This window comes from Urtica dioica, chromosome 9 (genome assembly GCF_054948205.1).
Source record: "Urtica dioica subsp. dioica isolate 48M chromosome 9, U.dioica_male_clone48M_v1_H2, whole genome shotgun sequence".
NCBI classification, from domain to species: Eukaryota; Viridiplantae; Streptophyta; class Magnoliopsida; order Rosales; family Urticaceae; genus Urtica; species Urtica dioica.
The window spans coordinates 25,497,816-25,522,690 of NC_142764.1; the positions used below are offsets into that span (position 1 = coordinate 25,497,816).

At 38.4% G+C, this 24,875-nt stretch overlaps 3 protein-coding genes and 2 pseudogenes across 3 annotated transcripts; 3 read left to right on the forward strand and 2 right to left on the reverse strand.

The window, feature by feature from the left end:
- The first annotated feature begins 4,146 nt into the window (after nucleotides 1-4,146).
- Nucleotides 4,147-4,908, forward strand: LOC149386193 (putative ribose-5-phosphate isomerase 3, chloroplastic pseudogene; annotated as a pseudogene).
- Nucleotides 4,909-6,956: 2,048 nt separating this feature from the next.
- LOC149386194 (cysteine-rich receptor-like protein kinase 10) lies at nucleotides 6,957-10,026 on the forward strand. Its single transcript, XM_089626489.1, has 8 exons — nucleotides 6,957-7,873; nucleotides 7,942-8,094; nucleotides 8,203-8,327; nucleotides 8,517-8,727; nucleotides 8,775-8,803; nucleotides 8,905-9,134; nucleotides 9,210-9,363; nucleotides 9,442-10,026. The coding sequence occupies exons 1-8, from the start codon at nucleotides 7,039-7,041 to the stop codon at nucleotides 9,766-9,768; spliced, it is 2,064 nt and encodes a 687-aa protein (XP_089482615.1). The 5' UTR covers nucleotides 6,957-7,038; the 3' UTR covers nucleotides 9,769-10,026.
- A 1,518-nt stretch (nucleotides 10,027-11,544) lies between these two features.
- LOC149386195 (cysteine-rich receptor-like protein kinase 10) lies at nucleotides 11,545-14,981 on the forward strand. The gene is made up of 7 exons (XM_089626490.1): nucleotides 11,545-11,634; nucleotides 11,685-11,991; nucleotides 12,048-12,122; nucleotides 12,264-12,416; nucleotides 12,905-13,026; nucleotides 13,246-13,456; nucleotides 14,950-14,981. Exons 1-7 carry the CDS (start codon nucleotides 11,545-11,547, stop codon nucleotides 14,979-14,981), a joined length of 990 nt encoding a protein of 329 aa, XP_089482616.1.
- Nucleotides 14,982-18,057: 3,076 nt separating this feature from the next.
- LOC149386196 (uncharacterized) lies at nucleotides 18,058-18,983 on the reverse strand (annotated as a pseudogene).
- A 1,663-nt stretch (nucleotides 18,984-20,646) lies between these two features.
- Nucleotides 20,647-24,146, reverse strand: LOC149386197 (cysteine-rich receptor-like protein kinase 19). The gene is made up of 8 exons (XM_089626491.1): nucleotides 22,592-24,146; nucleotides 22,329-22,445; nucleotides 22,106-22,230; nucleotides 21,818-22,028; nucleotides 21,475-21,712; nucleotides 21,230-21,383; nucleotides 20,826-21,138; nucleotides 20,647-20,654 (listed from the first exon to the last, which is right to left on the reverse strand). The coding sequence occupies exons 1-8, from the start codon at nucleotides 24,144-24,146 to the stop codon at nucleotides 20,647-20,649; spliced, it is 2,721 nt and encodes a 906-aa protein (XP_089482617.1).
- Nucleotides 24,147-24,875: the final 729 nt, after the last annotated feature.

A 24,875-nucleotide genomic window follows, 5' to 3' on the forward strand; every position in this document is an offset into this window, starting at 1 on the left:
TTCATATCAAACGTATAAATTAAAACAAATACCAACAAATTCTTTTTCTTATATATGAAATGAATAACACAAATATTTAAAATAATTGTTTATAACTATTTCAAAACATTAAAATCAATGAACGAAAAAATAGACTACGAATAAAGAGTACAAACATATATAAAATTGTTTATAATTGTTAGTGGTGGTTTATTGGCATGAAATGACATTCTTCCTAACTCTGTTTGACTCGTTGATGGCCAACAAATCCTTTGGAAAGAACCTTTGTCTCTATGCGTCTCTCTTCGCCTCTGTCGTGTTTGTCATGACCGTGTGTGTATGAGAGAGAGAGAGAGAGAGGAAAAATAAATCAAAACGCCTATTAAATGAAATCCCAAAAAATAAGTGCTAAGGGTTTTTTTGTTTATTTTAGAGTCAAAATTCACAAGGTTATATAAGATGATGGATTTGTTTTTTTTTTTTACTATTTTATTGAAAATCACGAAACAAGGGTCATTTTGCAATCCTAAAAAAGTTTGAAGTGTATTTTTCCAACTAAATTTACATTAAATCTCTTTTTTTTCCTTACTAATTTCTCATCTCCTTAAACAAAAATAAGCAGACACAGTGAATTTCAGGACCCTAATTCTCAAACACTACTTTTGTTCGACCTTTATACAAAGCAAAGACTATAGTGAGCAGGACAAAGTCTGATGTAAAGCAAACAGCCACAGTATCCAAACCTTTTTGTTCGATATTTATCTGAAGTGATTTCTTTATTCTTCTTTTTTATTCATTTTTTGGGTACGTTCGCCGCCGAAGATTTTTGTTGACCGTATCTGCTGTTTGAGTTTTTTTTTTTTTTTTTTTTTTGAGAGAGAAGAAACGAACTGCCATTAAACCAGCCTGGAGGCCTTAATATCATCCGCGATAGTGGGAAGGAGCCACGCAGGGCAGGACAACAACCAACTATCGCACGGAGGCGAATTCAAAAAATAAGTAGCAATAAAGTTCGCAGCTTCGTTACATTTTCTAGGGACCCAAAAACAGCGAGCAGGTCCTCCAAGGGCGTTCAACTCCATCAGAATGTCGGTGATCATCGGGCCTTGGCGCCCCAAAGTCTGCCTTCCAGCAATCAACTGCATGGCGCGCAGGCAATCGGTCTCCACGGCCGCTAAACGCCAGCCCCTCTCCGTCGCAAAACGTAACCCTTCCCGGATGGCCAGACACTCCGCGGTCAAAGCTGAATCCACGCCGACCAGGTTAATAGCCATAACCCCCACCACCTCGCCATTGTGGTCTCGAATTACTCCACCCGCAGCTCCACGGCGCGTGCGCTCTTTCCACGCCGCATCCACATTGAGCTTCAGCTCACCTGCAGTCGGCCGGACCCAAAACGACGGGCGTCTCGGGCCCCCTTCAAGTCTCAGCTCCGTCTTCCTAGCGTATTCCTTGAAGCTGTTCAGCCAACATGCCACATCGCTGACCCAAGCCTCTGGAGCTTTCTCAGTGTGTACTAAAAAAGCCTCAAATTACGGTCGGACCAGGAAGCCCAGATAAGCCCACAAAACAATTCCAAGTTCGAAGTGGATAGACATGAGGCCGCTCGGAGACACGCCTCTTTGAACGACATCGGGCCAGACTTTTCTACCCATCGCATAAGAAGAGAACTCCGCCAGATCGCCTGCGCACGGTCGCATTCCCAGATGGCGTGCAACGAGTCTTCTGGCAAGGCACCACAAAACCCGCAGAAAGGCAGACATTTCGGGTGTGTTTGTTATTCCTCTCAAAAACAATTTTTTAGTTTTTGGGTGGAAAAAATTGAAAAAAAAAATTGAAAACATGTTTGGTTTAAGTTTTTGGAAAAAAATTTCAAAAAATTTTGAAGTTGTTTTGTAAAAAAGTAAATAAAACTGAAAATAAATAAAAAGTGTTTTTGGAAAAAAAATTCTTCTCTTCTCTCCTCCTTCTCCTCATCTTCTCTTTTCATTCTTTCAAAAACAAAAATGAAAACTATACCAAACACTTTTTTCATTTTTTTCACTTTCTTAAAAACAAAAATGAAAACTGTGCCAAACAGCTTTTTGAAAACAACTGAAAAATAATTTTTCAGTACAACTACAAAAATTAGAAAATAGAAAACAAAAAATTTTTGAGTTAACTACCAAACAACCCCTTCACTCCCCTTTTTCTCAGGTTTCCGAAGGTAGGAGTGGCCTCAAACCCATCTTCTGTTTGAGTTTTAATTCGATAAATCAATTCAATTTCTATGAATAAGTTACTGTTGTACGAATTTTAATTGACACGTGATATTAATTTTTACACTGATTATATAAATCTGATATTTCTTTACAAACTGCTTTGTAAAATCATAATTTTTTTGTAAGTTGTAATAATTGTTAACAACATAAATCGTATAAAAAAGCCTATCATAATTTTGGAATTGATCATAAAATCCTAAAACGACAATAAATTTAAGAATACTATGGAAAAACTAGAACCAAAGAAAACGGAATAATGAAACAAAATATAATTAAAAAGAGATACTGAACACACAGAAACGAAAGAAAAAAAAAATACATGGATTAAAATCCTTGGAACAAACTCCTAGTTGAAATTGCAAACTAAATTGCAAACTAACTAACGTTTTAAAATGTTTAAAAAATAGCCAAAAATTATGAAGTGGCATTATGCTTGTTCGAATACTAATTTTTGATTTGAAATATCAATTCTTTCTTTCCACGTGTATAGTAACAGATTGTATAATTAAATAAAAAAAACCAGATAATTAGGTAACTAAGCCACTTAGACTTACGATTTGTTGTTTAGCCAACCTTTAGTAAATTTTAGGTAAATAACTATACACATGACATGGCATCATGTGGATTTTTTTGTTTTCTTGGATTGCCCTTCCTTCAAATTTTGATTATAAAATGGATTTTGAAATGTTTATGCGTTTTTTAATATGAGATATTACAATTATTTATTTCATATCAATAGTTAACGTATACTCTCTCTCTCTCTCTCTCTCTCTCTCTCTCTCTCTCTCTCTCTCGTAGATCTACATTTTTCTTGCTCACAGAACTCTGAATCACACCCGGAGTGGAAGCACGGAGTGGCCGGACCAATCTCGGCGGCGGCATTCAGATCAGTGCAGATTTTGAGTATATATGCTTCATCAGAGGGCTCGCCCGGGTCATCGAGAATGAGTCTCTCTAGAGAGTCTTCGCTACGTTTGGAGACGTCATCAAAATCGAAGGTCCGTACGATGCAAGAGATTGGATTTGGTCCGGTCAAAAGCCCCGATTGATCACATCTAACGTTTGACTATCGTTGAAATTATATAATGTTTTTTTTTCTTCTTTTCGCTGTCTTTTCTTTGTTTAGTTCTCGATTCAATTGTCATAACTATTCGGCAAAGTGAGGGTAAAAGGGAGAAAAAATAATATCTCTTCTGACGAGGTCTTATTTGTGACTTTTTTTCGAAAAATAAATATAGTTGAAATAACAAATAATTAGCTGTTTAGCCATCTAAAACACTAGCAATTTGGTTTTAGCCAACCTTTCGTTAATTTCCCGTAAATAGCCATCTTGCTTACGTGGCAACTTATTAATTGATTTAGTTTTACCTTTTTGTCCTTACGCTATTTTAATTAGGCTTTTTTAAAAAAAAATCAAATTAAATATTGAAACCGAATAGGGAAGTTTTCAAATTTGAAATTTGAATTTTGAGCAGATTTTGAAAGATATCAGCCATTAATTGTTATGTATTTGGAAATTTTCAACGTTGACTTTAGGTAATTAGTTTCTATTTTCGTTGCAATTCATTAGGTAATTAATTTCGAATTAATTCTTCATTCATTGATATTATTTTGTCTTCCATATATTCATAATTTCCAGAATTTTCGTGCTCAAAATATTTTCAGAATTTTTCAGTTTATTTCCACGAACACACTGTAAATAGACTTTGTATTTACAGTGAATATACTGTAAATAAGCTTCATATTTACACGAATATACTGTAAATATGATTTCTATTTACACGAACATACTGTAAATAGGCTATCTATTTACACGAACATACTGTATTTAAAAAAAAAAACTCAACTCCTCTCTCACAGGGACACAAAACAGGGAAAATGGCATCCAGTTCAATCTCAATCCTCTCGCCGCCGTCGCTCCGCCTTAGCCTGCGCACCTGGACGACCCAAGACGACCTCAAAAGGCTCGCCGCCGACAAGGCCGTCGAGTACGTCAAGTCCGGCATGATCCTCGGCCTCGGAACAGGCTCCACCGCCGCATTCGTTGTCGCCAAGCTCGGCGCCCTCCTATTCTCCGGCGAGCTCTCGGACATAATCGGCGTCCCGACCTCGAAGCGCACGGAGGAGCAAGCCAGATCGCTCGGAATCCCGCTCTCCGTCCTCGACAACCATCCCCGCCTCGACCTCGCCATCGACGGCGCCGACTAGGTCGATCCCGACCTGAACCTCGTCAAGGGCCGCGGCGGCGCTCTCCTCAGGGAGAAGATGATGGAGGCAGCGTCGGAGAGGATTGTGGCGGAGACCAAGCTCGTGGCGGGGCTCGGAGGGAGCGTATTGGCGATGCCTGTGGAGGTGGTTCAGTTCTGCTGGGAAGTACAATCTGCTGCGGCTTCAAGATCTGTTCAAAGAGCAAGGCTGTTAGGCTAAGCTCAGAGTTGAGCCCGACGGAAAGCCGTACGTCACCGACAATTCGAATTACATTGTGGATCTGTATTTTCAGACGCCGATCAGGGACGCCGGAGCGGCGGGGCGGGAGATTTCGGGGTTCGTGGGCGTGGTTGAGCACGGGCTGTTCTTGGCTCTCTTTATTCTTTCTTCTTTCTTAATGATCTTAATTAATGATCTTAATGACATTAATGGGCGGTTATATCATAATATTTTGTATTAAATGTTTTATTTTCAGCATGTTAATGGGCGGGAACGGTTGGGAGGTTATTTTGGTATTTTTATATATGTAAATAAATTGGGCTGGCTATTAACACAAAATTAACCAAATGTTGGCTAAATCCAAAACTGTCTAAATATGGGAGACTATTTAGCTATATTACCCTTGAAATAATGGTATTTTTTGGTCATAAATAGGAAAAATCCCCTTTTTTTAATCAACTTTTTTTAATCTATTCTCAGATTTTGATTGGAAACATTTTTTTAGTATTTTTATGAACAATTTATTTTTCTCGTTTAGTTTTGCTTCATTTTTCATGATTATTTTTCGAAAATTTATTTATCTTAATATGAATACATTATCTATGTGAAATCTATGAGTCAGTGTACTATTCACTATTTACCAAAGCTAACCACTATTTACAATGGGCTTAACCATTATTTTTTTTTTTGAAAGTCACGGATTTTCCATTAAAATTGGGTAAAAACCCATCAATACAGGAGAAAAACACATTAGTACATGGAACACCTCAAACCTAAGTCGAAGTGAAACTAACACTAAGTTTCGATAATCGCACGTTTTGTGCATGCTTCCGACAATTGGCTTCAAACCTAAGTCGGAGTAACCATTATTATTTTTTGACTTCAACGAGATTTACTCCCATGTGGTGGTGAAACACACATCCTTTTACTTTTCTATAGTTAATCAATATGATTTAAAGTTAGAGCAAATGAATATAAAGAGAATTCGATTCTTCATTTAAATTTTAAGGAGAAAATCTCAATGGCTCAACTACAAGTATTCGTCAAGTTGCAGATGAAGATAAAGTATGTAATTTGAAGCAATCTCCGAGACAATAGTGCTTGATGGTTGATAGTTCATGGTACAAAATGAGGTCTAGTAAAAAAAACTTTTGTAGTCGTGTGTATCACTCTGGGGTCAGGAAGATGCAACATGTACGACCAAGGAGTGTCATTAATTACTTCTTCGATATCCTCGGGAAGTTGGCGTGACGGTTACCCGGTTCCCAACATACGATACATCAAAAATTTCGATGAGAATTGAGCGTGGGTTAGGGTTCGGGGATGGAGCAGAGTGTTTTTGAAATCGTAGAATTGTTTTTATCGGGGCTTAAGGTGAGACGTCGATGGAGCTTCCGAGAAGTTGACGGCAATATTGTTGCTTCTTGATGGACATGACCCATGAATGTGCTTCAGATTTCATCACCGGCTTCAACACGTTGAGGATGTCTTGGATCTAAACATGAAACCCACTTAATTAGTCTCCGGAAAATCATTCTTAATAACAATCAAATAGAATTCTTTCATGAAAATAGTCAAAGGTTTGGCGCATATTTTGCAAACCTTGATACATTGTCCGAATGTAAATATGCGGCATAGGCTAGAGTCATAGGGAATATGGAAAAAAACGCATTAGGGAGACCAATTAGTTTTTGGTTTGTTATTTATTCAAAAATTGAGAAAAAATAGCGTTTGTAATTAAAAGGTATTGAGACCCCAAATTACAATATAAAACGGAAACGAATAAAGAAAATTAAACCCAAATAAAACCAAGAAATATTCAAATATAAAAGTAACAAATTTGAAATTAGCCAAAAATAGAAGGACAAAAACTGGTAAATTTTTTTTTTGAAAAGTGCCGTTTTGAGTGCCTGAACGAAGGTATTCGGCCTTGAAACATCCGAGATCTAGTGTCTCTGTTACGAATGAGATATATTTTTTAATTTTGGTAAGATAATTTTGATGGTGTATATGTTTCTTTTAATTAGGGTGTTAGATATTGAAGTATGAAGCCAGTCTAATATAAAAGTAAATGGAGAGATCGTGTACTTGTCAAAAAAACTTGAAACGGTCGTTTGAGGAAATAGAAAAGCAAATGTCAACATTGTCCTTTCCATTTTTTTTCCACAGGGCCCGCCAAATTTACTTTCTTGTTCATTACTAGACGTATATGACTTGGTCTCCTTCTTCCCCCTTTAAACACTCCAACATTTAGATTTAAATTTAAATAGCATTTTCGTAAGTCTCGAGCTACAGAACAAGCTATATGAGCAAATAAGCCACAAATAAGGCTCTATGAAACCAAAAGGCAAAGGTTTTGACAAAGTCCAAGATGAAAATCAATCCCTCTTTCCATACATTTACCATCAATGTAGCAATCTATTCTCTGGCCATCATCGTTTTCTTATCGACAAAATCCGAAGCCGACTATCGGGCACATTCCTGTCGTCCGAACACCACGTTCACTCCCAACAGTAGATACGAATCCAACCTCAAACTCCTTTTCTCTTCCCTCTCTTCCAACACAACTCAGCTCAACGGCTCATACTACAACACAACCGTGGGTCAAAGCCGCGACACCATTTACGGCTCCTTTCTGTGCCGCGGTGATCTCGTCCCTCGGGACTGCCGGGGCTGCGTGGCAACCGCGGCCAGAGAGGTCACCGATCTTTACTGCCCCAAAAGCGTAGAAGCCATTGTGTGGTACGATGATTGCATGTTGCAGTACTCAAACACTTCGTTCTTCGGCACAATGAGGCAATCGCCGCTTTTCTACTTGTGGAACCGGAATAACATAACCGACCCCGGAGGAACGTTTAATGGTCTGGTCGGCGACACGATGAGGGAAGCGGTGTCAGCGGCTTCAAGCGAAAGCGACAGGTTCGCTACCCGCGAAGCCAACTTCTCGGCGTTCCAGAGCTTGTACAGCCTCGCTCAGTGCACCCCCGATATCAGCAGCATGGACTGTGGGATCTGCCTGAGCAGCGCTGTTTCTCAGCTCCGAACTTGCTGCGCCGGAAAACAAGGCGGTCGTGTTTTAAGCCCGAGCTGTTACGTCAGATTCGAGACGTACTTGTTTTACACAAAGACCGAGCCTGCGGTGGTACCGAGCCCCGTGCCTGAGATTCTCCCTTCTTCTCCTCCACAGCCTTCAGTGGAATCGAGAGGTCGATTTTGTTACTGTTCAGATATGTGCATGAATGTGGAATCTGAATTAGTTGTGCCTTTCTTGCAGGATCAAATGATAATACTTGGACAAGCAGAACCGTAATAATCGCTATTTCTGTTCCGATTGTCGTACTGTCGCTGGCGATTTTAATAGGATATTGTTATTGGCGGAAGAGAGGAGGGCTGGTTAATTATAACGCGGTAAACAGTAATCAGAATGGTAAATGTTTCAACGTGTTGAACTGTATATCTGCACATATATATAAATATATATCTTGCTATACCTATTATTGGAAGTTTATGGATTGTGTTTGCTATGATTTTGCAGGTGATAATGAGATCACTACTACAGCAGAGTCTCTGCGATATGACTTAGCAAGACTTCAAGCGGCTACGAACAACTTTTCCGATGAAAACAAGATAGGCGAAGGTGGATTCGGCACAGTTTACAAGGTTATAACATTCTTTTTGTGCGAGCTTTTACTCATATATATGTGTTAACACAAAAATATTGACATTATGAAAGTATCTCAACGAGATAAGAGAACCTTGGATACAAAAATAGTTACAGTGTTTAAGAACTTAATTGTTTTCACCAATACTGTGTAAGACGAATTACAGAATGGATTATAATATTCATAGGGTGTGCTTTCTGATGGGAAAGAGATAGCGGTGAAGCGGCTCTTGAGATCCTCTTTGGAAGGCGTAAATGAGTTCAAGAACGAAGTATTGTTGGTCGCTAAGCTTCAACACCGAAATCTAACAAGGCTTTTTGGATTTTGCCTGGAAGAAGAAGAAAAGATTCTAGTCTATGAATTCGTCCGCAACAAAAGCCTTGACTACTTCTTATTTGGTTTGTTACTCTTCTTCTATCAGAATTTTATTTCTTGCATCAAATAGATAAATGTGAGCAATGTTGGTGGAATTTGGTTCATCGCTATTTAAAATTATCACTGAAAATAATTAAAAATAATAGCTTAAATGCCTCTGTAACCCATAGAATTTTCTTGATATGTGCAGACGAGTCTAGCGATTCATCACATTAGATTGGTCAAGACGGTTCAAGATAATTGGTGGAATAGCTCGAGGGATTCTCTATCTCCACGAAGATTCTAGGCTTAGGATTATTCATCGCGATCTCAAAGTTAGCAATATACTACTAGACGAACAAATGAATGCGAAAATATCAGATTTCGGAACGGCTAGGCTATGTGGAGTTGATGAGACTCATGGTAGCACCAATCGGATCATTGGAACATAGTGAGTAATCATAATTCTCCTTAACTATAAAACTCTTTGGAGTTCCTGTTTCTTAACGTTTTGATATTATTACAGCGGTTATATGTCACCTGAGTATGCGTTTTACGGGCAATTCTCTGTGAAGTCTGATGTATATAGTTTCGGTGTACTGATAATCGAGATTGTCACTGGAAAGAAGTGCACCAGATTTCACGACTCGGAAATTTCAGCGGAAGATCTTTTCAGCTTTGTAAGCTAACAATATTCTCATAATAATATATAGAAACCTCAAGGTAATTTGTTCATTCTCTTATTTTTTTGTTTGTAGACTTGGAAAAGTTGGAGGAATGGAACACCACTTGACTTGGTAGATCCGCGTCTCGGAGACTCATATACAGCGAATGAAGTCACGCGGTGTATTCACATCGGTTTGCTCTGCATTCAGGAAGATCCGGCCGATAGACCCTCAATGGCGACCATAGTTGTCATGCTGAGTAGCTTCTCTATCTCACTCCCATTACCGAAGCAGCCAGCGTTTTTCCCTCGTGCAAGTTCAATTGAAACTATGGCCCATATCCAGTCTAGCGCAGAAAAACCTCAGAGTGATTTGTGCTCTATTAATGAAATTTCTCTCAGTGAAACCTATCCCAGGTAGTGGCCTTTTTTTCCTCCTAGAAAGGCCCACAAAATGTTGTTTTGAATGTAAAACATTTTATGAGTAACCATTCAATAGTACTTACTGAAAATGAAAATAAGTGAGTGCCTAAGACACCTTAATATAGTGATCCTTATTTTTAAATAACTGGAAGGTGAGGATAATCTTGGAATATATTTTATGAACTACCGTTCGGTCATCATTCATGTAAAATATTGATTAGCTTTATGTATCTGGATCGTTTTCCCGTTTTCGGTCGTCACCTCTATATATGTATTATGTATATGTGTGTGTATATATATATATATATATATATATATATATATATATCATATAATTAAGTTTAAAGAAAGCATTGTCAAAAGCTTCGGCAAGTCACAGAACACATATATGAGAATATTATTTACCAACTAACGAGGGTATAATTCGGATATCGAGGCTTCCATATCGCCCTCCGTTCTGTTGTAGAAGGCCGGCTTTTCAGGAACTCCCAATGTGACAGAGTCACTGTTGAGCATGAGAACTATTGTCTTCATCGTCGGCCTATCTTCTGGATCTTCCGGAAGGCACAGCAAACCGACGTTTATGCATATCATGACTTAATCTTCAGAGTACGAATCCACAAGCATCGGATCCAATAATTTCAACGGCGTTCCTTCGTTCCAAAGCTTCCAAGCCTGTATATAGTTAGTTCCATGTCATTACTATTTGTTCTATATATGAAAAGACCAAACTCTAAAATATAAGTTGTACTCACATAGCTCCCCAGGTGATTCATAGAAGCTGGTGTTTTATTACTTTCAATACGACATGTTTGGCGGTTTATAAGTTATTATCTTTCTTTTTTTATTACTACGCTGTATATGTTAAATATTGAAGTATGAAGCCCGTCTATTATAAAGTCAGTGAAGAGATATTGTATTGTCAAAGATTAAACATATATCTAGGAAGGAGAAAATAAATTTCAACATTTTCTTTCCATTTCCTCCAGAGGTCCACCAATTTATTTCCTAATTAATTCCCAAACTGTTGATGACTTGCGCAAAGAAATTTCAACATTTGTCTGTTGACTCTTGGTCGTCTTCTGCTCCCTTTGACACTCCAAACGTACCACGATCATATTTATTAATTGCTCACTGCAAAACCAGCTATCCTATAAGCCAAAATAAGGTTTCTTAAACCCAAAATTAAAAAAGTTTGGCAAATACAAAATGAAGAGTAATCCCTCCTTCCATAAAATCATGATCACCGCAATCTATTATCTGGCCATAATCGTTTTTTTATCAATTAAAACCGAGGCCGAGTACCTGGCAAAACAATGCCGGAATATCACGTTCAGTCCCAACAGCACCTATGAATCAAACCGCAATCTCCTTCTTTCTTCTCTCTCCTCTGCCAACTCTAGGCAAGCATGTCGTCGACGTTAGTCGTTTTGCCAAGATGGTCATGTCACGTCATGCTTACTGATCTCTGACAATGTTGCAAAATTCACTCCGCGCACTCACTCACGTATTGTTTCAAAAAAGGAAAATATTTGCAAGAATGTGTGTCGAACGTACAAGGACTATATTTAATAATTTGAGAAGAATAGTAGGTTTGTCAAATTAAATCCATTCTAATAAAAATTTAAAATATATATATATATATATTTAAGATAAACATGTACAAACCTAAAAGAGGTCAATGATGAACCCTTAAAAGAAGAGATGAACATGTACAACTCAATTCGACGCCCGTACTATAACACCACCGTGGGCCAAAGTCGAGACACTATTTATGGCTCCTTTATGTGCCAAGGCGATCTCCTCCCTCGAGACTGCCGGGGCTGCGTGGCAACTGCGGCCAGAGAGGTCAGCGATACTCACTGTCCGAACGGGATAGAAGCCATTGTATGGTAATACGATTGCATGTTGCAGTACTCAAACACTTCGTTCTTCGGCACAATGATGCAGTCGCCGGGTTTCTACTTGTTCAACATGAACTACATGTCCGATCCGGAAGGCACGCTTAATGAGCTGGTCAGCGACACGACGAGAGAAGTGGCGGCGGCGGCGGAGAATGAAACTGACAGGTTCGCTACGCGAGAGGCCAACTTCTCGGCGTTCCAGAACTTGTATAGCCTTGCTCAGTGCACTCCCGATATTACCAGCGTGGACTGTGGGACCTGCCTGAGAAGCGCTGTTTCTCAGCTTCCAAAGTTCAGTGCCTCGAAACAAGGCGCTCGTGTTTTATACCCAAGCTGTTATGTCAGATTCGAGACGTACTTGTTTTACACCAAGATCAAACCCACGGATGTACCAACTCCGGCACCGGTGTGATTCTTCCTTCTGCACCACCTCCGACGGAATCTAGAGGTCGATTCATATACATACATATATATATAAATATATATATATATATATATATATATATATATATATTGGGTTTTATTACTGTTCAGAGATGTGTAAATATACAATTGTGGAATCTGAATTAAGTGTGTGCCTTTCTTTCAGGATCAAATGATAGTGCTTGGACAAGTAGAACAGTAATAATCGCTATTTCTGTTCCGATTGTCGCACTGTCTCTGGCAATTTCAATAGGATGTTGTTATTGGCAGAAGAGAGGAGGGCTGATTAGTTCCAACGCAGTCCAAAGTGATCAAAATGGTAAATGTTTCAACATGTTTGAACTGTATATCTCTGTCTACATGGTGGAAGACATGATTTTTGCTTGGGGAATTTTTTTTTTTTTTTTAAGAACGACGTTTGACCTTAAGCATTTGTAATTTTTTGAAGATTAAGATGAAAATAGATTTATATAAAGCAATATCCAACACACTCTAGAGCTTTTTTGGCTAATAAATTTATATTACCAGAGTATGTTTTCATTTAAAAGCTTTTTTTAACTGAATTTTTAATAGAAATGCAAAAAATTACTAATATATTAGGTAGCCAATATTTAATTTTAAATTCATAACCTTAAGCACTACATAGTTCAATTTATTAGGTAGTTATTTGCATTTAAATTCTCTAATTACCAAAAAAAAAAAAAAATCAGGGGGCTTGTTGTGGCATCACCCTTGTCTGTATATCTGCATATATCTTTGCTACCTATTATTGGAATTTTATGGGTTGTGTTTGCTGCGATTTTGCAGCTGGTGATGAGATCACTACAGCAGAGTCTCTGCGATATGACTTAGCAAGACTTCAAGCGGCTACGAACAACTTTTCCGATGAAAATAAGATAGGCGAAGGTGGATTCGGCACAGTTTACAAGGTTATAACATTCTTTTTGTGGGAGCATTTACTCTTGTGTGCTAACACATGAGTATTAATGTTGTCAAAGTATCTCAACGAGATAACAGAACGTTGGATACAAACACAATTACATTGCTTAAGAACTTAATTATTTTCACAGATACTGTGTTTAGGATGAGGCCTTTGATTCCAACATTTCTCTAAGCTAAATTAATTAATGGAGTTATGATATTCACAGGGTGTGCTTTCTGACGGGAAAGAAATAGCGGTGAAGCGGCTCTTGAGATCCTCTTTGGAAGGCGTAAATGAGTTCATGAACGAAGTATTGTTGGTTGCTAAGCTTCAACACCGAAATCTAACAAGGCTTTTTGGATTTTGCCTGGAAGAAGAAGAAAAGATTCTAGTCTATGAATTCATCCACAACAAAAGCCTCGACTACTTCTTATTTGGTTTGTTAATCAAATCATTTTCCTTGCATCAAATAGAATAATTTGAGCACGTTGGTGGAATTTGGTTCATCATAACTTAAATACCTCTGTAATCATATATATATTTTTAATAGGGTTATATAGGTATATAGCCACACAAGTTATAAGGGTTTTGGTTTTAGCCAACCTACTGTTAATTTTCTGTTAATAGCCACAGCAATCTATTTACGCATGTTAAAAGACGTGAACGACCTTAAATAACTCAAACCAATTTCCCGCCCATTATTTTCAGACTATTAATTTAAATGAAAAAAAAAATCGACAATAACTACCTCCCACAAATCAAGGAAGCATTTAAAACTTCATAAATGCATATCTAACCCCTCCTCATTATCTCTCCACATAAAGAATTGAAATCCGCTGGATACTTTTCTTCCTCAAAGCCTCACACGCGAATCCCTAATTTGGAGCGCCGCCGTCTTCTTCTCCTTCTTCTCTTCTGCGCGCAGCCACTAGCACCAGTCCGAGCTCGAGCTTCTCTTCCTCGCGCGCGCCATCCCGCTGAGACCGAGTGCCGCCGTCTTCTTCTCCTTTTTCTCTTCTGCGCGCGGCCACCAGCACCAGCCCGAGCCCGAGCTTCTCTTCCTCGCGCGCGCCATCCCGCTGAGACCGAGCGCCGCCGTCTTCTTCTCCTTCTTTTCTTCTGCGCGCGGCCACCAGCACCAGCCCGAGCTCAAGCTTCTCTTCCTCGCGCGCACCATCCCGCTGATACCGAGCGCCGCCGCGCGCGACCGCCGCGAGCCGCCGAGCGCGCCGCCGACGAAGAGACACCGGAGAATTTCAGGAATTTCAGCGTTTTTTTTATGTTTTTTAATTTTTATTTTTTATGTCGTGGTTTGTTTATGGTTTCTTGCTGAGAGAAGCTTATGCTTTTTTTTTTTTAATACAGTATGTTCGTGTAAATAGATAGCCTATTTACAGTATGTTCGTGTAAATAGAAATCATATTTACAGTATATTCGTGTAAATACGAAGCTTATTTACAGTATATTCACTGTAAATACAAAGCCTATTTACAGTGTATTCGTGTAAATAAACTGAAAAATTCTGGAAATCTTCTGAGCACGAAAATTCTGGAAATTATGAATATATGGAAGACAAAATAATATCAATGAATGAAGAATTAATTCGAAATTAATTACCTAATGAATTGCAATGAAAATAGAAACTAATTTCCAAATACATAACAATTAATGGCTGATATCTTTCAAAATCTGCTCAAAATTCAAATTTCAAATTTGAAAACTTCCCTATTCGGTTTCAATATTTAATTTGAATTTTTTTTTTAAAAATGCCTAATTAGCGTAAGGACAAAAAGGTAAAACTAATTCAATTAATAAGCTGCCACGTAAGCAAGATGGCTATTTACGGGAAATTAACGGAAGGTTGGCTAAAACCAAATTGCTAGTGTTTTAGATGGCTAAACAGCTAATTATTTGTTTTTAATATGTGCAGACGAGTCTAGCGATTCATCACCGTTGGACTAGATATCATGAAGCTCTACAACACCCATATGAGAAGTGTGTTCGTGAAAGACCTTTGGTGGTAGACCCTTTGTAATAGAGTCTGCTATCATGGAGTTTGTTCCTAAATGCTCTATGTCAATCTGTCCATTTTGCACTCTTTCCTTAACAACTAAGAACTTGGTGTCGATATGTTTCGACTTCGTCGAGCTTCTGTTGTTATTAGAATACATTACGACTGATTTATTGTCACAATATAACTTAAGCGACATTTCAATTCCTTCCACAATACGCATCCCCGTGACAAAATTCATCAGCCATATACCATGGTTGGATGCCTCATAATATGCTACGAATTATGCTGTCATGGTGGATGAAGTTATAAGAGTCTGTTTTGCACTCTTCCATGATATAGCTCCACCACCCAACAAATAGACATAGCCTGATTTGGATCTCCTACTATCTTAGCATCCCGCAAAATCGGAGTCAAAATAACCAATGATCTCCAAATGGTCTGACCTCCTATATGTGAGCATGTGATCTTTTGTTCTTTTCAAGTACCTCATGACCCGTTTGGCTGCTTTCCAATGATCCACACCTGGATTGCTTAAGTATCTGCCTAAAACTCCAACAATATATGTAATATCCGGATGCGTACAAACTTGAGAATACATAAGACTCTCAACTGCCGAAGCATAGAGAATCTTTTCCATTGCCTGAATCTCAAGAATTCCTTTTGGGCATTGGTCGAGACTGAATTTGTCTCATTTACCGACAGGGGTGTCTCCTGGTTTACAATCATACATGTCAAATCTTTTAAGCACTTTATCGATGTAGCTCTTTTATGATAATCCAAGTAAACCTTGAGAACGATCTCGGTAAATTTGGATTCCTAATACAAAAGATGCATCACCTAGATCTTTCATCTCAAAATGATTTGATAGAAATTTCTTAGTTTCATGCAACATGAATTTATCATTAGTGGCAAGTAGTATATCATCGACATACAAAACCAGGCACATATGTTCACTTTCATTGAACTTATGATACACACAATCATCAACATCATTCGTCTCAATACCATATGAGAGAATCACTTGATGAAATTTGTGGTACCATTGACGAGAAGCTTGCTTTAGCCCATAAATGTATTTTGTCAATTTGCAAACCATCTTCTTTGGGTTTCCCAACACAAAGTTTTCAAGTTGCACCATATAGATTGTTTCTTCAATGTCTCCATTGAGAAACGCCGTCTTGACATCCATTTGATGGAATTCCATATCAAAATGTGCAACAAGCGCCATGATTGTCTGAAAAGAGTCCTTTTATGAAACCGGAGAAAAAGTCTCTTTAAAGTCAATCCCTTCCTTTTGAGTATAGCATTTAGCTACAAGACGAGCCTTATACCTCTCAACATTACCCTTCGAATCCATTTTGGTTTTAAAAATCCATTTGCAACCAATAGGTTTCTTTCCTTCAGGCAATGGGACAAGTTCCCAAACTTTATTATCTTGCATAGACTTGTACTCTTCATTCATCGCTTCAATCCACTTTACATAGTTTGAATTATTCATGGCATTTTGGAAGTTGACAAGGTCATCTTCCATCATACCACAACCATCCTCATTTTCTAAAAGAAAAACTATGTAATCTCTAGTGGATCGCCACAAAGGCACTTGATCTTGAGGTTGTAGAGTTTGTACCTCAGGTGGTTGAATGACAATGTCTTGTTGCTCTTGATCAATGACAGGAAAGGAATCCTGAACATTATCAAAAGTAATTGAAATAGGAATCAAACTTTTCTCAATAGGAATTGTTGAATCCGACTCCTCCTGAAAGACAATACCTTTTTCTTTATTTCTCCCACCAAACTCAATATCCTCAAAGAACGTTGTAGTTCCCGTCTCAAAGATTGTCTTAACTTTAGGATCATAAAACTTATACCTCATTGATCGCTAAGGGTACCCAATAAAATAGCTGCTTACTGTTTTGAGATCCAATTTCTTTTCACTCGCCCTATAAGGCCTTGCTTTAGCAGGACAACTCAAATATGGAAATGCCTTAAACTAGGTTTTCGCCCGGTCCAAAGCTCATAAGGTGTTTTGACAGGGGCTTTAGTTGGTACCTTATTTAAAAGGTAGGCTGCGTTCTTGAGTGCCTCTCCCCAGAGTGATTCTGGTAAGGTTGAATGACTAATCATACTCCTTACCATATCCTTAAGAGTTCGGTTTTGTCTTTAAGCAACACCATTCATTCTGGGCGACCCAGGCATAGTGTACTGTGGGATGATACCACACTCATGTAGGTGTCTGGCAAAGGGTCCTGGACGTTGTTCACCTGAGCCATCATATCTACCATAGTATTCATCACCACGGTCAGATTTGACTTTCTTTATCCTTTTGTTGAGTTGGTTTTCAACTTCAGCTTTAAATTTTTTGAACACGTCCAATACTTGAGACTTTTCATCAATAAGAAAAATGTATGCATATCTTGAATAGTCGTCTATGAATGATACAAAATATTGTTGACCATTCCAAGAAGGAGTAGGAAATGGTCCACAAATGTTCGTATGTATCAACTCTAAGACGTCTGTTTCCCTTAATGCACCCATTTTCTTCTTTATAGTCTATTTTCCTTTGATACATGCAACACAAATATCAAAGTCCGAAAAATTAATTTAATCTAAAATTCCTTCGGAGGCCTTTCAATTATATTTCTAGAAATGTGACCTAATCGTTTGTGCCATAAAGAACTTGAAATCTCATTGCTTAATTTGCGCTTAGTACCATGTGATTCCACATTCAAGGTTTCATTGTAAGAAGCAACAATTTCAAACATATAAAGATTGTCATAAATAACAAGTGAACCGGTCCCAACAACTTTAGAATTAATAGATAAACTGAACACACTGTCTTGAAATGAACAACAATATCATAATTTGTCCGAATAAGAAACAGAAACCAAATTCCGTCTAAACGATGGTACAACAAAAGTATCTATTAAATCCAAGTAATAATCAGTACTTAATAACAATCTAAAATGCCCAATTGCTTCCACATCTACCGACTTGCCATCACCAACATAGATGCGTCTCTCGGCATCACTTGGCCTTCGGTAGCTCAGGCTATCCTGCATCGAAACACTTATGTTAGAAGTAGCACCAGAATCTAACCACCAAGTGTTTCTAGGTACTAAAGTCAAATGAACCTCAGAACAGACTAAAGCAAGGAATGTACCTTTCTTCTTACGCCATATGCGATACTTAGGACATTCCTTCTTCTCGTGTCCATGCTTCTTGCAAAAGAAACAACCCTCTGGAAGCTCCTCTTGGGCTTGTTTCTTTAGTGCTGGACCTTTATCTTTAGCAGCCTCATTTTTCCTCTTGAGATTCTTACTTTTAGAGGTGTTTGTCAAGTGAGCACTTTCAGTCTTATCTTGCTTCAATCTATCCTCCTCTTGAACACAAAATGAAATGAGCTCGTTGAGAGACCATTTCTCTCTCTGGCAGTTATAACTTACCTGAAATTGACTGAATTTAGGAGGGAGAGATAGAAGGACCAAGTAGACAAGCAAGTTATCCGATAACTCAAGTTTGAGTCATTTTAGCTTTGAAGCAATATGAGACATTTCCATAATGTACTCCCTTATATTTTCATTGCCCTTGAACTTCATTGAAATAAGTTTCTTTAAAAGAGTGCTCGTTTCAGCCCTATCGCTCTTTTCAAAGCGCTTTTCGATTTCGGCTAGAAAATCTTTGGCATCGGTGATCTCTTCAGACACCGCACCCCTAAAAGCTTCAGGTATGCCGCACTTGATGATCATAAGACTCATTTGGTTAGAACAGTCCCACTTCTCATAGATCCGCCTATCATCGGCGGAACTAGCATCCGTAAGAGAAGCCGGCTTATCCATTCTAAGCGATAAGTTAAGATCCATGCAGCCAAGAACAATCATCATGTTCTCCTTCCAATCCTTAAAGTTGTTACCATTAAGGACCGGAACCGAATTGAGATTAGCAGATATAGTAGCAACAGTTGAAATAGAACAATACAATCACATAAGCACATATACACATAAATTTAACTTTAATATGCTAACGATATTTGTAATGATCAAACATTAACAATAAGGCTTGTCAAATAATTAATCTATCTTTGGATCGATCAATTATTCACAAGTAAAACTTAACTATTGTTACATGCTTATCATTACAAATATGTATATGTAATTTGGCCAGTCACTAATCTTCCTTTGTACCGACTAGTATCCGCATAAATTAACACATACACAACATCCAAAATTCTTCATAAATAACCTACACAAGAGAAGTCACTTTGGTGACATTTTTGTTTCAATTATTTATTAGGAATAATGAACAAAATTTATATATAATTACCATTAATTTGAAGTACCAAAACTTGCATATGTGTATATAAGAATTTATGCAAATTTTAATAAATTTGACATATATATGCATTAATATAGCTATATACAGAATTTTAGTTACCATGTATATTAACTATATGAATACCTTATGGGTCATATACGGATCAGTAACTATAAGCACTAGATTACAATATAAAACTTCCAATACATATACAACAAAACCATAATGTCATGTACACGCCGAAAAGGAAAACAGTTAAAGATGCTAGATGTCACATAAACACAATTGCAATCCACTCACTGATCCCTATATTCCATAACTCCTTTATCACAAAACTGATACTTTATATGCGATAATCACCAAATCCAATAAAAGTATAAGCGACAAAAGAAAACTAAATGGCAGAGTATAGTGCGTGCACTTATTTCCAAACAACGGAATCGCAAAACATAGAAATATGCAAAATCATAACCGATCTATCAACGCGAACGAAGTAAAATCGCAATACCTTGGTAAAGAGGAAAACCATACCAATTCAAAATCGTAATACAGTATGTTCAACACCGAAATATGACAACGACTAAAGATTCTAAAAATACTTTTATTATCTGTAGCACATCGATCGTTACCGATGATAACAAACAAATTCTCAAGAATTGGATTCTGATACCAATTGTTAGGATTTTCAATCCCTAATTTAATCCTAATTCAATTCAAGAGAACCAAAACTAAAGATCTTAATAGCGGAAGCGTACCTGAATTCATGGATTGAAAATATAAAAGAGTGGTGGTTTTCCAATTGCATTTTGCCTAAGAGTCTTGGAGTATTCTTGTTGATAGGGATACAAGAAAAATTGAACGTACTACAATCAGGGACCTACCCTGTTATTAGTAATTGCCTAATAACTATTAGACAGTTACTAATAACTATTGCTTATTTCTAATTTGGTCCATCATCAAATTAGATTAGCACTTATGATAGTCACATAATAATTTCATGACAAATATGTCCTTAAGTCACAAATTTTTATTCTAAATTAGATCACATCAATTTTGACTTAATTAATAATGACCTAACACATTTATTTAATAATAGTAGTCCCTAAAATTTTCAAACAGTCAATATACCGAAGGAAATCCCTCTTGAACAAAGCTTTTTCCTTTTACATATGCTACCCAAGTAAGACTCATTCGAATCCAACACCAAGTTAATATGATAAACACCACACATATATACATGTATGGCTGTTTTTGAAACACCGTTTGATAATCCGGGGAATCTTGTTTTGAAATTCTAGAAGACTAGGCACCTGCAAAGAAAGAATAAGAAAAATCACTTGAATTATAAAAACAACTGGACAAAATATACAAAGTTAATAGGTTAAAGAAAATGAAATGGTATGCACAACCAGTATCAGCAATGAATTTAAATAAAATAATCAGGAAAAAAAAAAAACTGCGATGTTTGTGACAGTACTAACACGGGTGAATTTCAGTAATTGTAGCCTCATCTACCGAGGCTTGAGTAGAGTCGGTCTGAGATTGATTTTGAAGTGGAATGATAGCGCTGCTTCCCATGAAGAATCCAGGCTTTGCAGGTACAGCGAGAGTGTCGTAAGACCGGCTGTGGAGCATGTGAACCACCAAATCCATGGTGGGTCGGTCTGATATATTTTTTTGGACGCACAAAAGCCCTATGTGTATGCATTTCATTATCTCATCTGTTCCAGACCCGATCGGCATTTGCGGATCGATTAGAGTTGACGCAGTCCCATCGCTCCAATACTTCCATGCCTGAAAAATTCAAGCTATCTATATATATTATGTACAGGAAAACTTTGATGGTTAAATAGCGCTTCTATTTGGATTTCATAGCTACACCCACGTAGGTCGGGAGATGGCCATGATCTTCATCTTCATGTCGGAAATCTCCGTTCTTTTGGCCGTTTATTATCTCCAGGAGTAGTACTCCGAAGCTAAATACGTCGGACTTGACAGAGAAGTGCCCTTGAATTACGTATTCCGGTGCCATGTATCCGCTAAATTGAGATCAAGGAACAAAAAATTAATATTCGATAAAAAAAAAAAAAAAAAAAAACTTTGTTCGGAATAGATGAGAATTGTGCTTACTAGGTCCCTGCAGCTTTCTTTGTCTTCCCCTGAGTTTCATCCAAAGCAAACAATCTCGCCATTCCGAAATCCGAGATCTTGGGGTTCATTTCATCATCCAACAGTACGTTCCCAGCTTTCAAATCGCAGTGGACGATCTTGAGACGAGAGTCTTCGTGAATGTAAAGAAGCCCACGAGCGATGCCTTTGATGATTTTATAGCGGCGATCCCAATCCAAGAGCGCGCGTTTTGTTGGATCTGCATATTCCAGTTCATACAGATTCAGAGCAGGTTTATTTGAGTCAGGTTCAGTCTTAACAAATAAAGAAAAAGTCAAAAGTAAAAGATGGCGTTGAGACGTACTATATATGTATTTATCGAGACTTGAATTCAGAACATATTCATAAATTAGAAGTGTTTCCTTTTCATGCAAGCAGAAACCAAGAAGTCTGACTAGATTCCGGTGTTGCAGCTTAGCAACCAACGTCACTTCATTCTTGAACTCCTTGTCGCCTTGGTCGGACGTTTTCGAAAGCCTTTTCACAGCAATAAGTTGGCCGTTGGATAGCTTACCCTGAAAACGTACGAAAATTAGTTGTAGTGAACACCTCAAAACAATGACTGCAGTTTTGTTTTTTATTTCATTCATACCCGGTAAACATCACCAAATCCACCGCGTCCAAGCTTGTTTTCTTCAGAAAAATCCTCTGTAGCAACTTGTATTGTGCCCAAATCGTAGTGCAAAGACTCTGCCCCCGTTATTTCGTCGTATTGGCCTTGTAAACCAGATAAGAAATATGTTACAAAAATGGAATGTCAACCAGTTTCAGGTTTAAATGAGACACCAAAAACCGTTAGTTTTTCCTCGGCTTACTTTGGAACTTGACATGAGTTCTCCTCCTTATGATAATGAGCATGCAAAGCAGCACGGCCACACTGACTGAAACAGCAACTCCAATAATAATATTCCTTGTGGTGTCGTCTATTTTATCTGATAAGAAATAATTGGATCTCCTAATTGTTATCATACAACTGATTTTTTATCTTATATGTCTTATTTCAATGTTAATTAGTACTTGACTTGTCCTTCAAAATGTTGGCTATTATGATCAATGACTAGCTTCTGACATTACACACCTGGCGGTGGGGGCGGCGGGGAACTAGGCGGCCCTTCGAATGGAAACGATATATCCATCAGATCAGTGGTTTGTCCGAAGAACTTCCCAACCTCGTACCTCAAAACGCAGCTTGGTTTGAGAAGCTTCGCGCCTTGAACTCCTTCGCAACACTGTTGCATCTCCGTAACAGAATCCAGAAGACACTCACTGCATTTCTGTTTGTCGAGATCGGGAGTGCACTGGGCGAATGCGTATATCCCATCGTACCCATCCACATCAGCCCGTCCCGAATCGTATTTCCTCCGTGAATCGTCCGAAGCGGCCGCCGCGGTCAGTTTAGCTAGCAGAGGGTCGAGCGCGGCCTTGAAAGACTCCGGTTGGATCACTTTGTTCGGGTTCCGTTCATATTTTCTCGGCTCGCCTTGCATCGCCGAGAATATCGACTCGTTCGAGAACCGAACCATGCAGCGCTCGTCCCACGCGATTGCCTTTTTCCTGTTCATGCAGTACTGATTGGCGTCGGAGATGAGTGTCTGGCCGGAATTGTGAACGCATCCCTGGCAAATCTCGGGCGAGAGATCTCCTCTGCACATCGCGATGACGCTGACTCTGTCTGCATCGTCCACCGAGGAGACATTGTAGAACCCGTAAGGGTTTAGGTTCTTTCTCGAGGTGATCAATGATAGTATATCTCCGAGGTTTCTGGCGTAGACGCTGTTTGAGTTGGTCTCCTCTGGGAGGCCGTAGCAACTCCAACAGAAGTCGGGGTTTTGTGAGCAAGATGTCGACTGAGGCGTTGTGGATTCCATGTTTTTGTCAAAAGGGGCTCCGGTCCTGAATCTGAGAGTACAGCTGGGCTTGAGAACTCGTCCTCCTTCTTTTCCTTCCTGAATTTTTGAGGCGGAGTCGTTCAAGCAGGCACTGCAATCTGTCTGGCTCAAGTCGGGAGTACACTGGAGTAAAGCGTGCACGGGCTTGCCGTTCGGCAGTGCCATGCTATTGAAGGCGAACTTGGTGGCACTCGACGCGGCTTTCTCGACCAGATCATTGAGTAGAGGCATCACAACCTCCTTGACCCTTGAGCCATCAGTAACAGTTTCCGGGCTCGCCAAGATCTGTCGCGGCTCGTCTAATTTGATGGAGAAAATAGGCTGGCTTGAGTATCGAATCATGCAAAGCAGGCCCCACATGATCGCCTCCTTTCTCTTCGGGCACCACTGCAACACCTTTCGACTCGTCTCGTTTAGACAAGTCGCGCAAAGGGAGGCATTATTGACGTCTCCTCTGCAGAGCCCGATCGCGTTGACTTCGTCCGGAGGTTGACCGGAGGAAGCGTTGCGGAAAAAGTCAATGTCGTTCTGGCCGGATTTAATGATTGCGGAGAATAAGAGGGTGTTGAGGTTTTTCTCGTAGACGCTGCCAGCGGTGAAGTCTCCCATGGAAGAACAGTTCCAGCAGAATTCTGCTGTGTGCGTGCAGTCTTGGGCAACTTTGGGAAGAAATAAAGCGAGCGTGAGCGTGATCAAAATAGGGACATGTAACACAGCTCGGACATTTCTGATGGAGGAACACATTGTGGTTTAGTTTTTTTCTTAAAAAGTTTTTTTTTTTGTTTTTTGGCTGCATTGTTTAAAAACCTGAAGTTCTTTGGGATTATATATAGCTGCCTTATATATATATATATATATATATATATATATATATATATATATATATATATATATATTATTTTATAAAGGAATGGGTCAGCTATAAGTTGAAAGTGTCTTCTGGGTCTCTTGTGTTATAAGCTTCTGAGTTTCTACAACAAACTATTGATAATATCGATTTTTCTTTGAATGGGCAGGTAGCTAATTAAAAGTCGCAAGAGCACACATCAATTCAACTATTTGTAGCTTTTTATAATGGTTCATATCAAACGTATAAACTAAAACAAATACCAACAAATTCTTTTTCTTATATATGAAATGAATAACACAAATATTTAAAATAATTGTTTATAACTATTTCAAAACATTAATATCAATGAACGAAAAAATAGACTACGAATAAAGAGTACAAACATATATAAATTTGTTTATAATTGTTAGTAGTGGTTTATTGGCATGAAATGACATTCTTCCTAACTCTGTTTGACTCGTTGATGGCCAACAAATCCTTTGGAAAGAACCTTTGTCTCTATGCGTCTCTCTTCGCCTCTGTCTTGCTTGTCATGAACGTTGTGTGAGAGAGAGAGGAAAAAAAAACAAAACGCCTATCAAATGAAATCCCAAAAAATAAGTGCTAAGGGTTTTTTTTGTTTA

Coding starts and splice junctions, on each gene's coding strand:
- LOC149386194 (XM_089626489.1), top strand. CDS start 7,039: ATGAAAATCAATCCCTCTTTCCATACATTTACCATCAATGTAGCAATC. Junction 8,328..8,516: donor GATTCGGCACAGTTTACAAG/GTTATAACATTC, acceptor TAATATTCATAG/GGTGTGCTTTCTGATGGGAA. Junction 9,135..9,209: donor AATCGGATCATTGGAACATA/GTGAGTAATCAT, acceptor ATATTATTACAG/CGGTTATATGTCACCTGAGT.
- LOC149386195 (XM_089626490.1), top strand. CDS start 11,545: ATGGCTCCTTTATGTGCCAAGGCGATCTCCTCCCTCGAGACTGCCGGG. Junction 12,123..12,263: donor ACCTCCGACGGAATCTAGAG/GTCGATTCATAT, acceptor CCTTTCTTTCAG/GATCAAATGATAGTGCTTGG. Junction 13,457..14,949: donor CCTCGACTACTTCTTATTTG/GTTTGTTAATCA, acceptor TAATATGTGCAG/ACGAGTCTAGCGATTCATCA.
- LOC149386197 (XM_089626491.1), bottom strand. CDS start 24,146: ATGTGTTCCTCCATCAGAAATGTCCGAGCTGTGTTACATGTCCCTATT. Junction 21,713..21,817: donor TCTCGATAAATACATATATA/GTACGTCTCAAC, acceptor TGGAATATGCAG/ATCCAACAAAACGCGCGCTC. Junction 21,139..21,229: donor ATGGCCATCTCCCGACCTAC/GTGGGTGTAGCT, acceptor TGAATTTTTCAG/GCATGGAAGTATTGGAGCGA.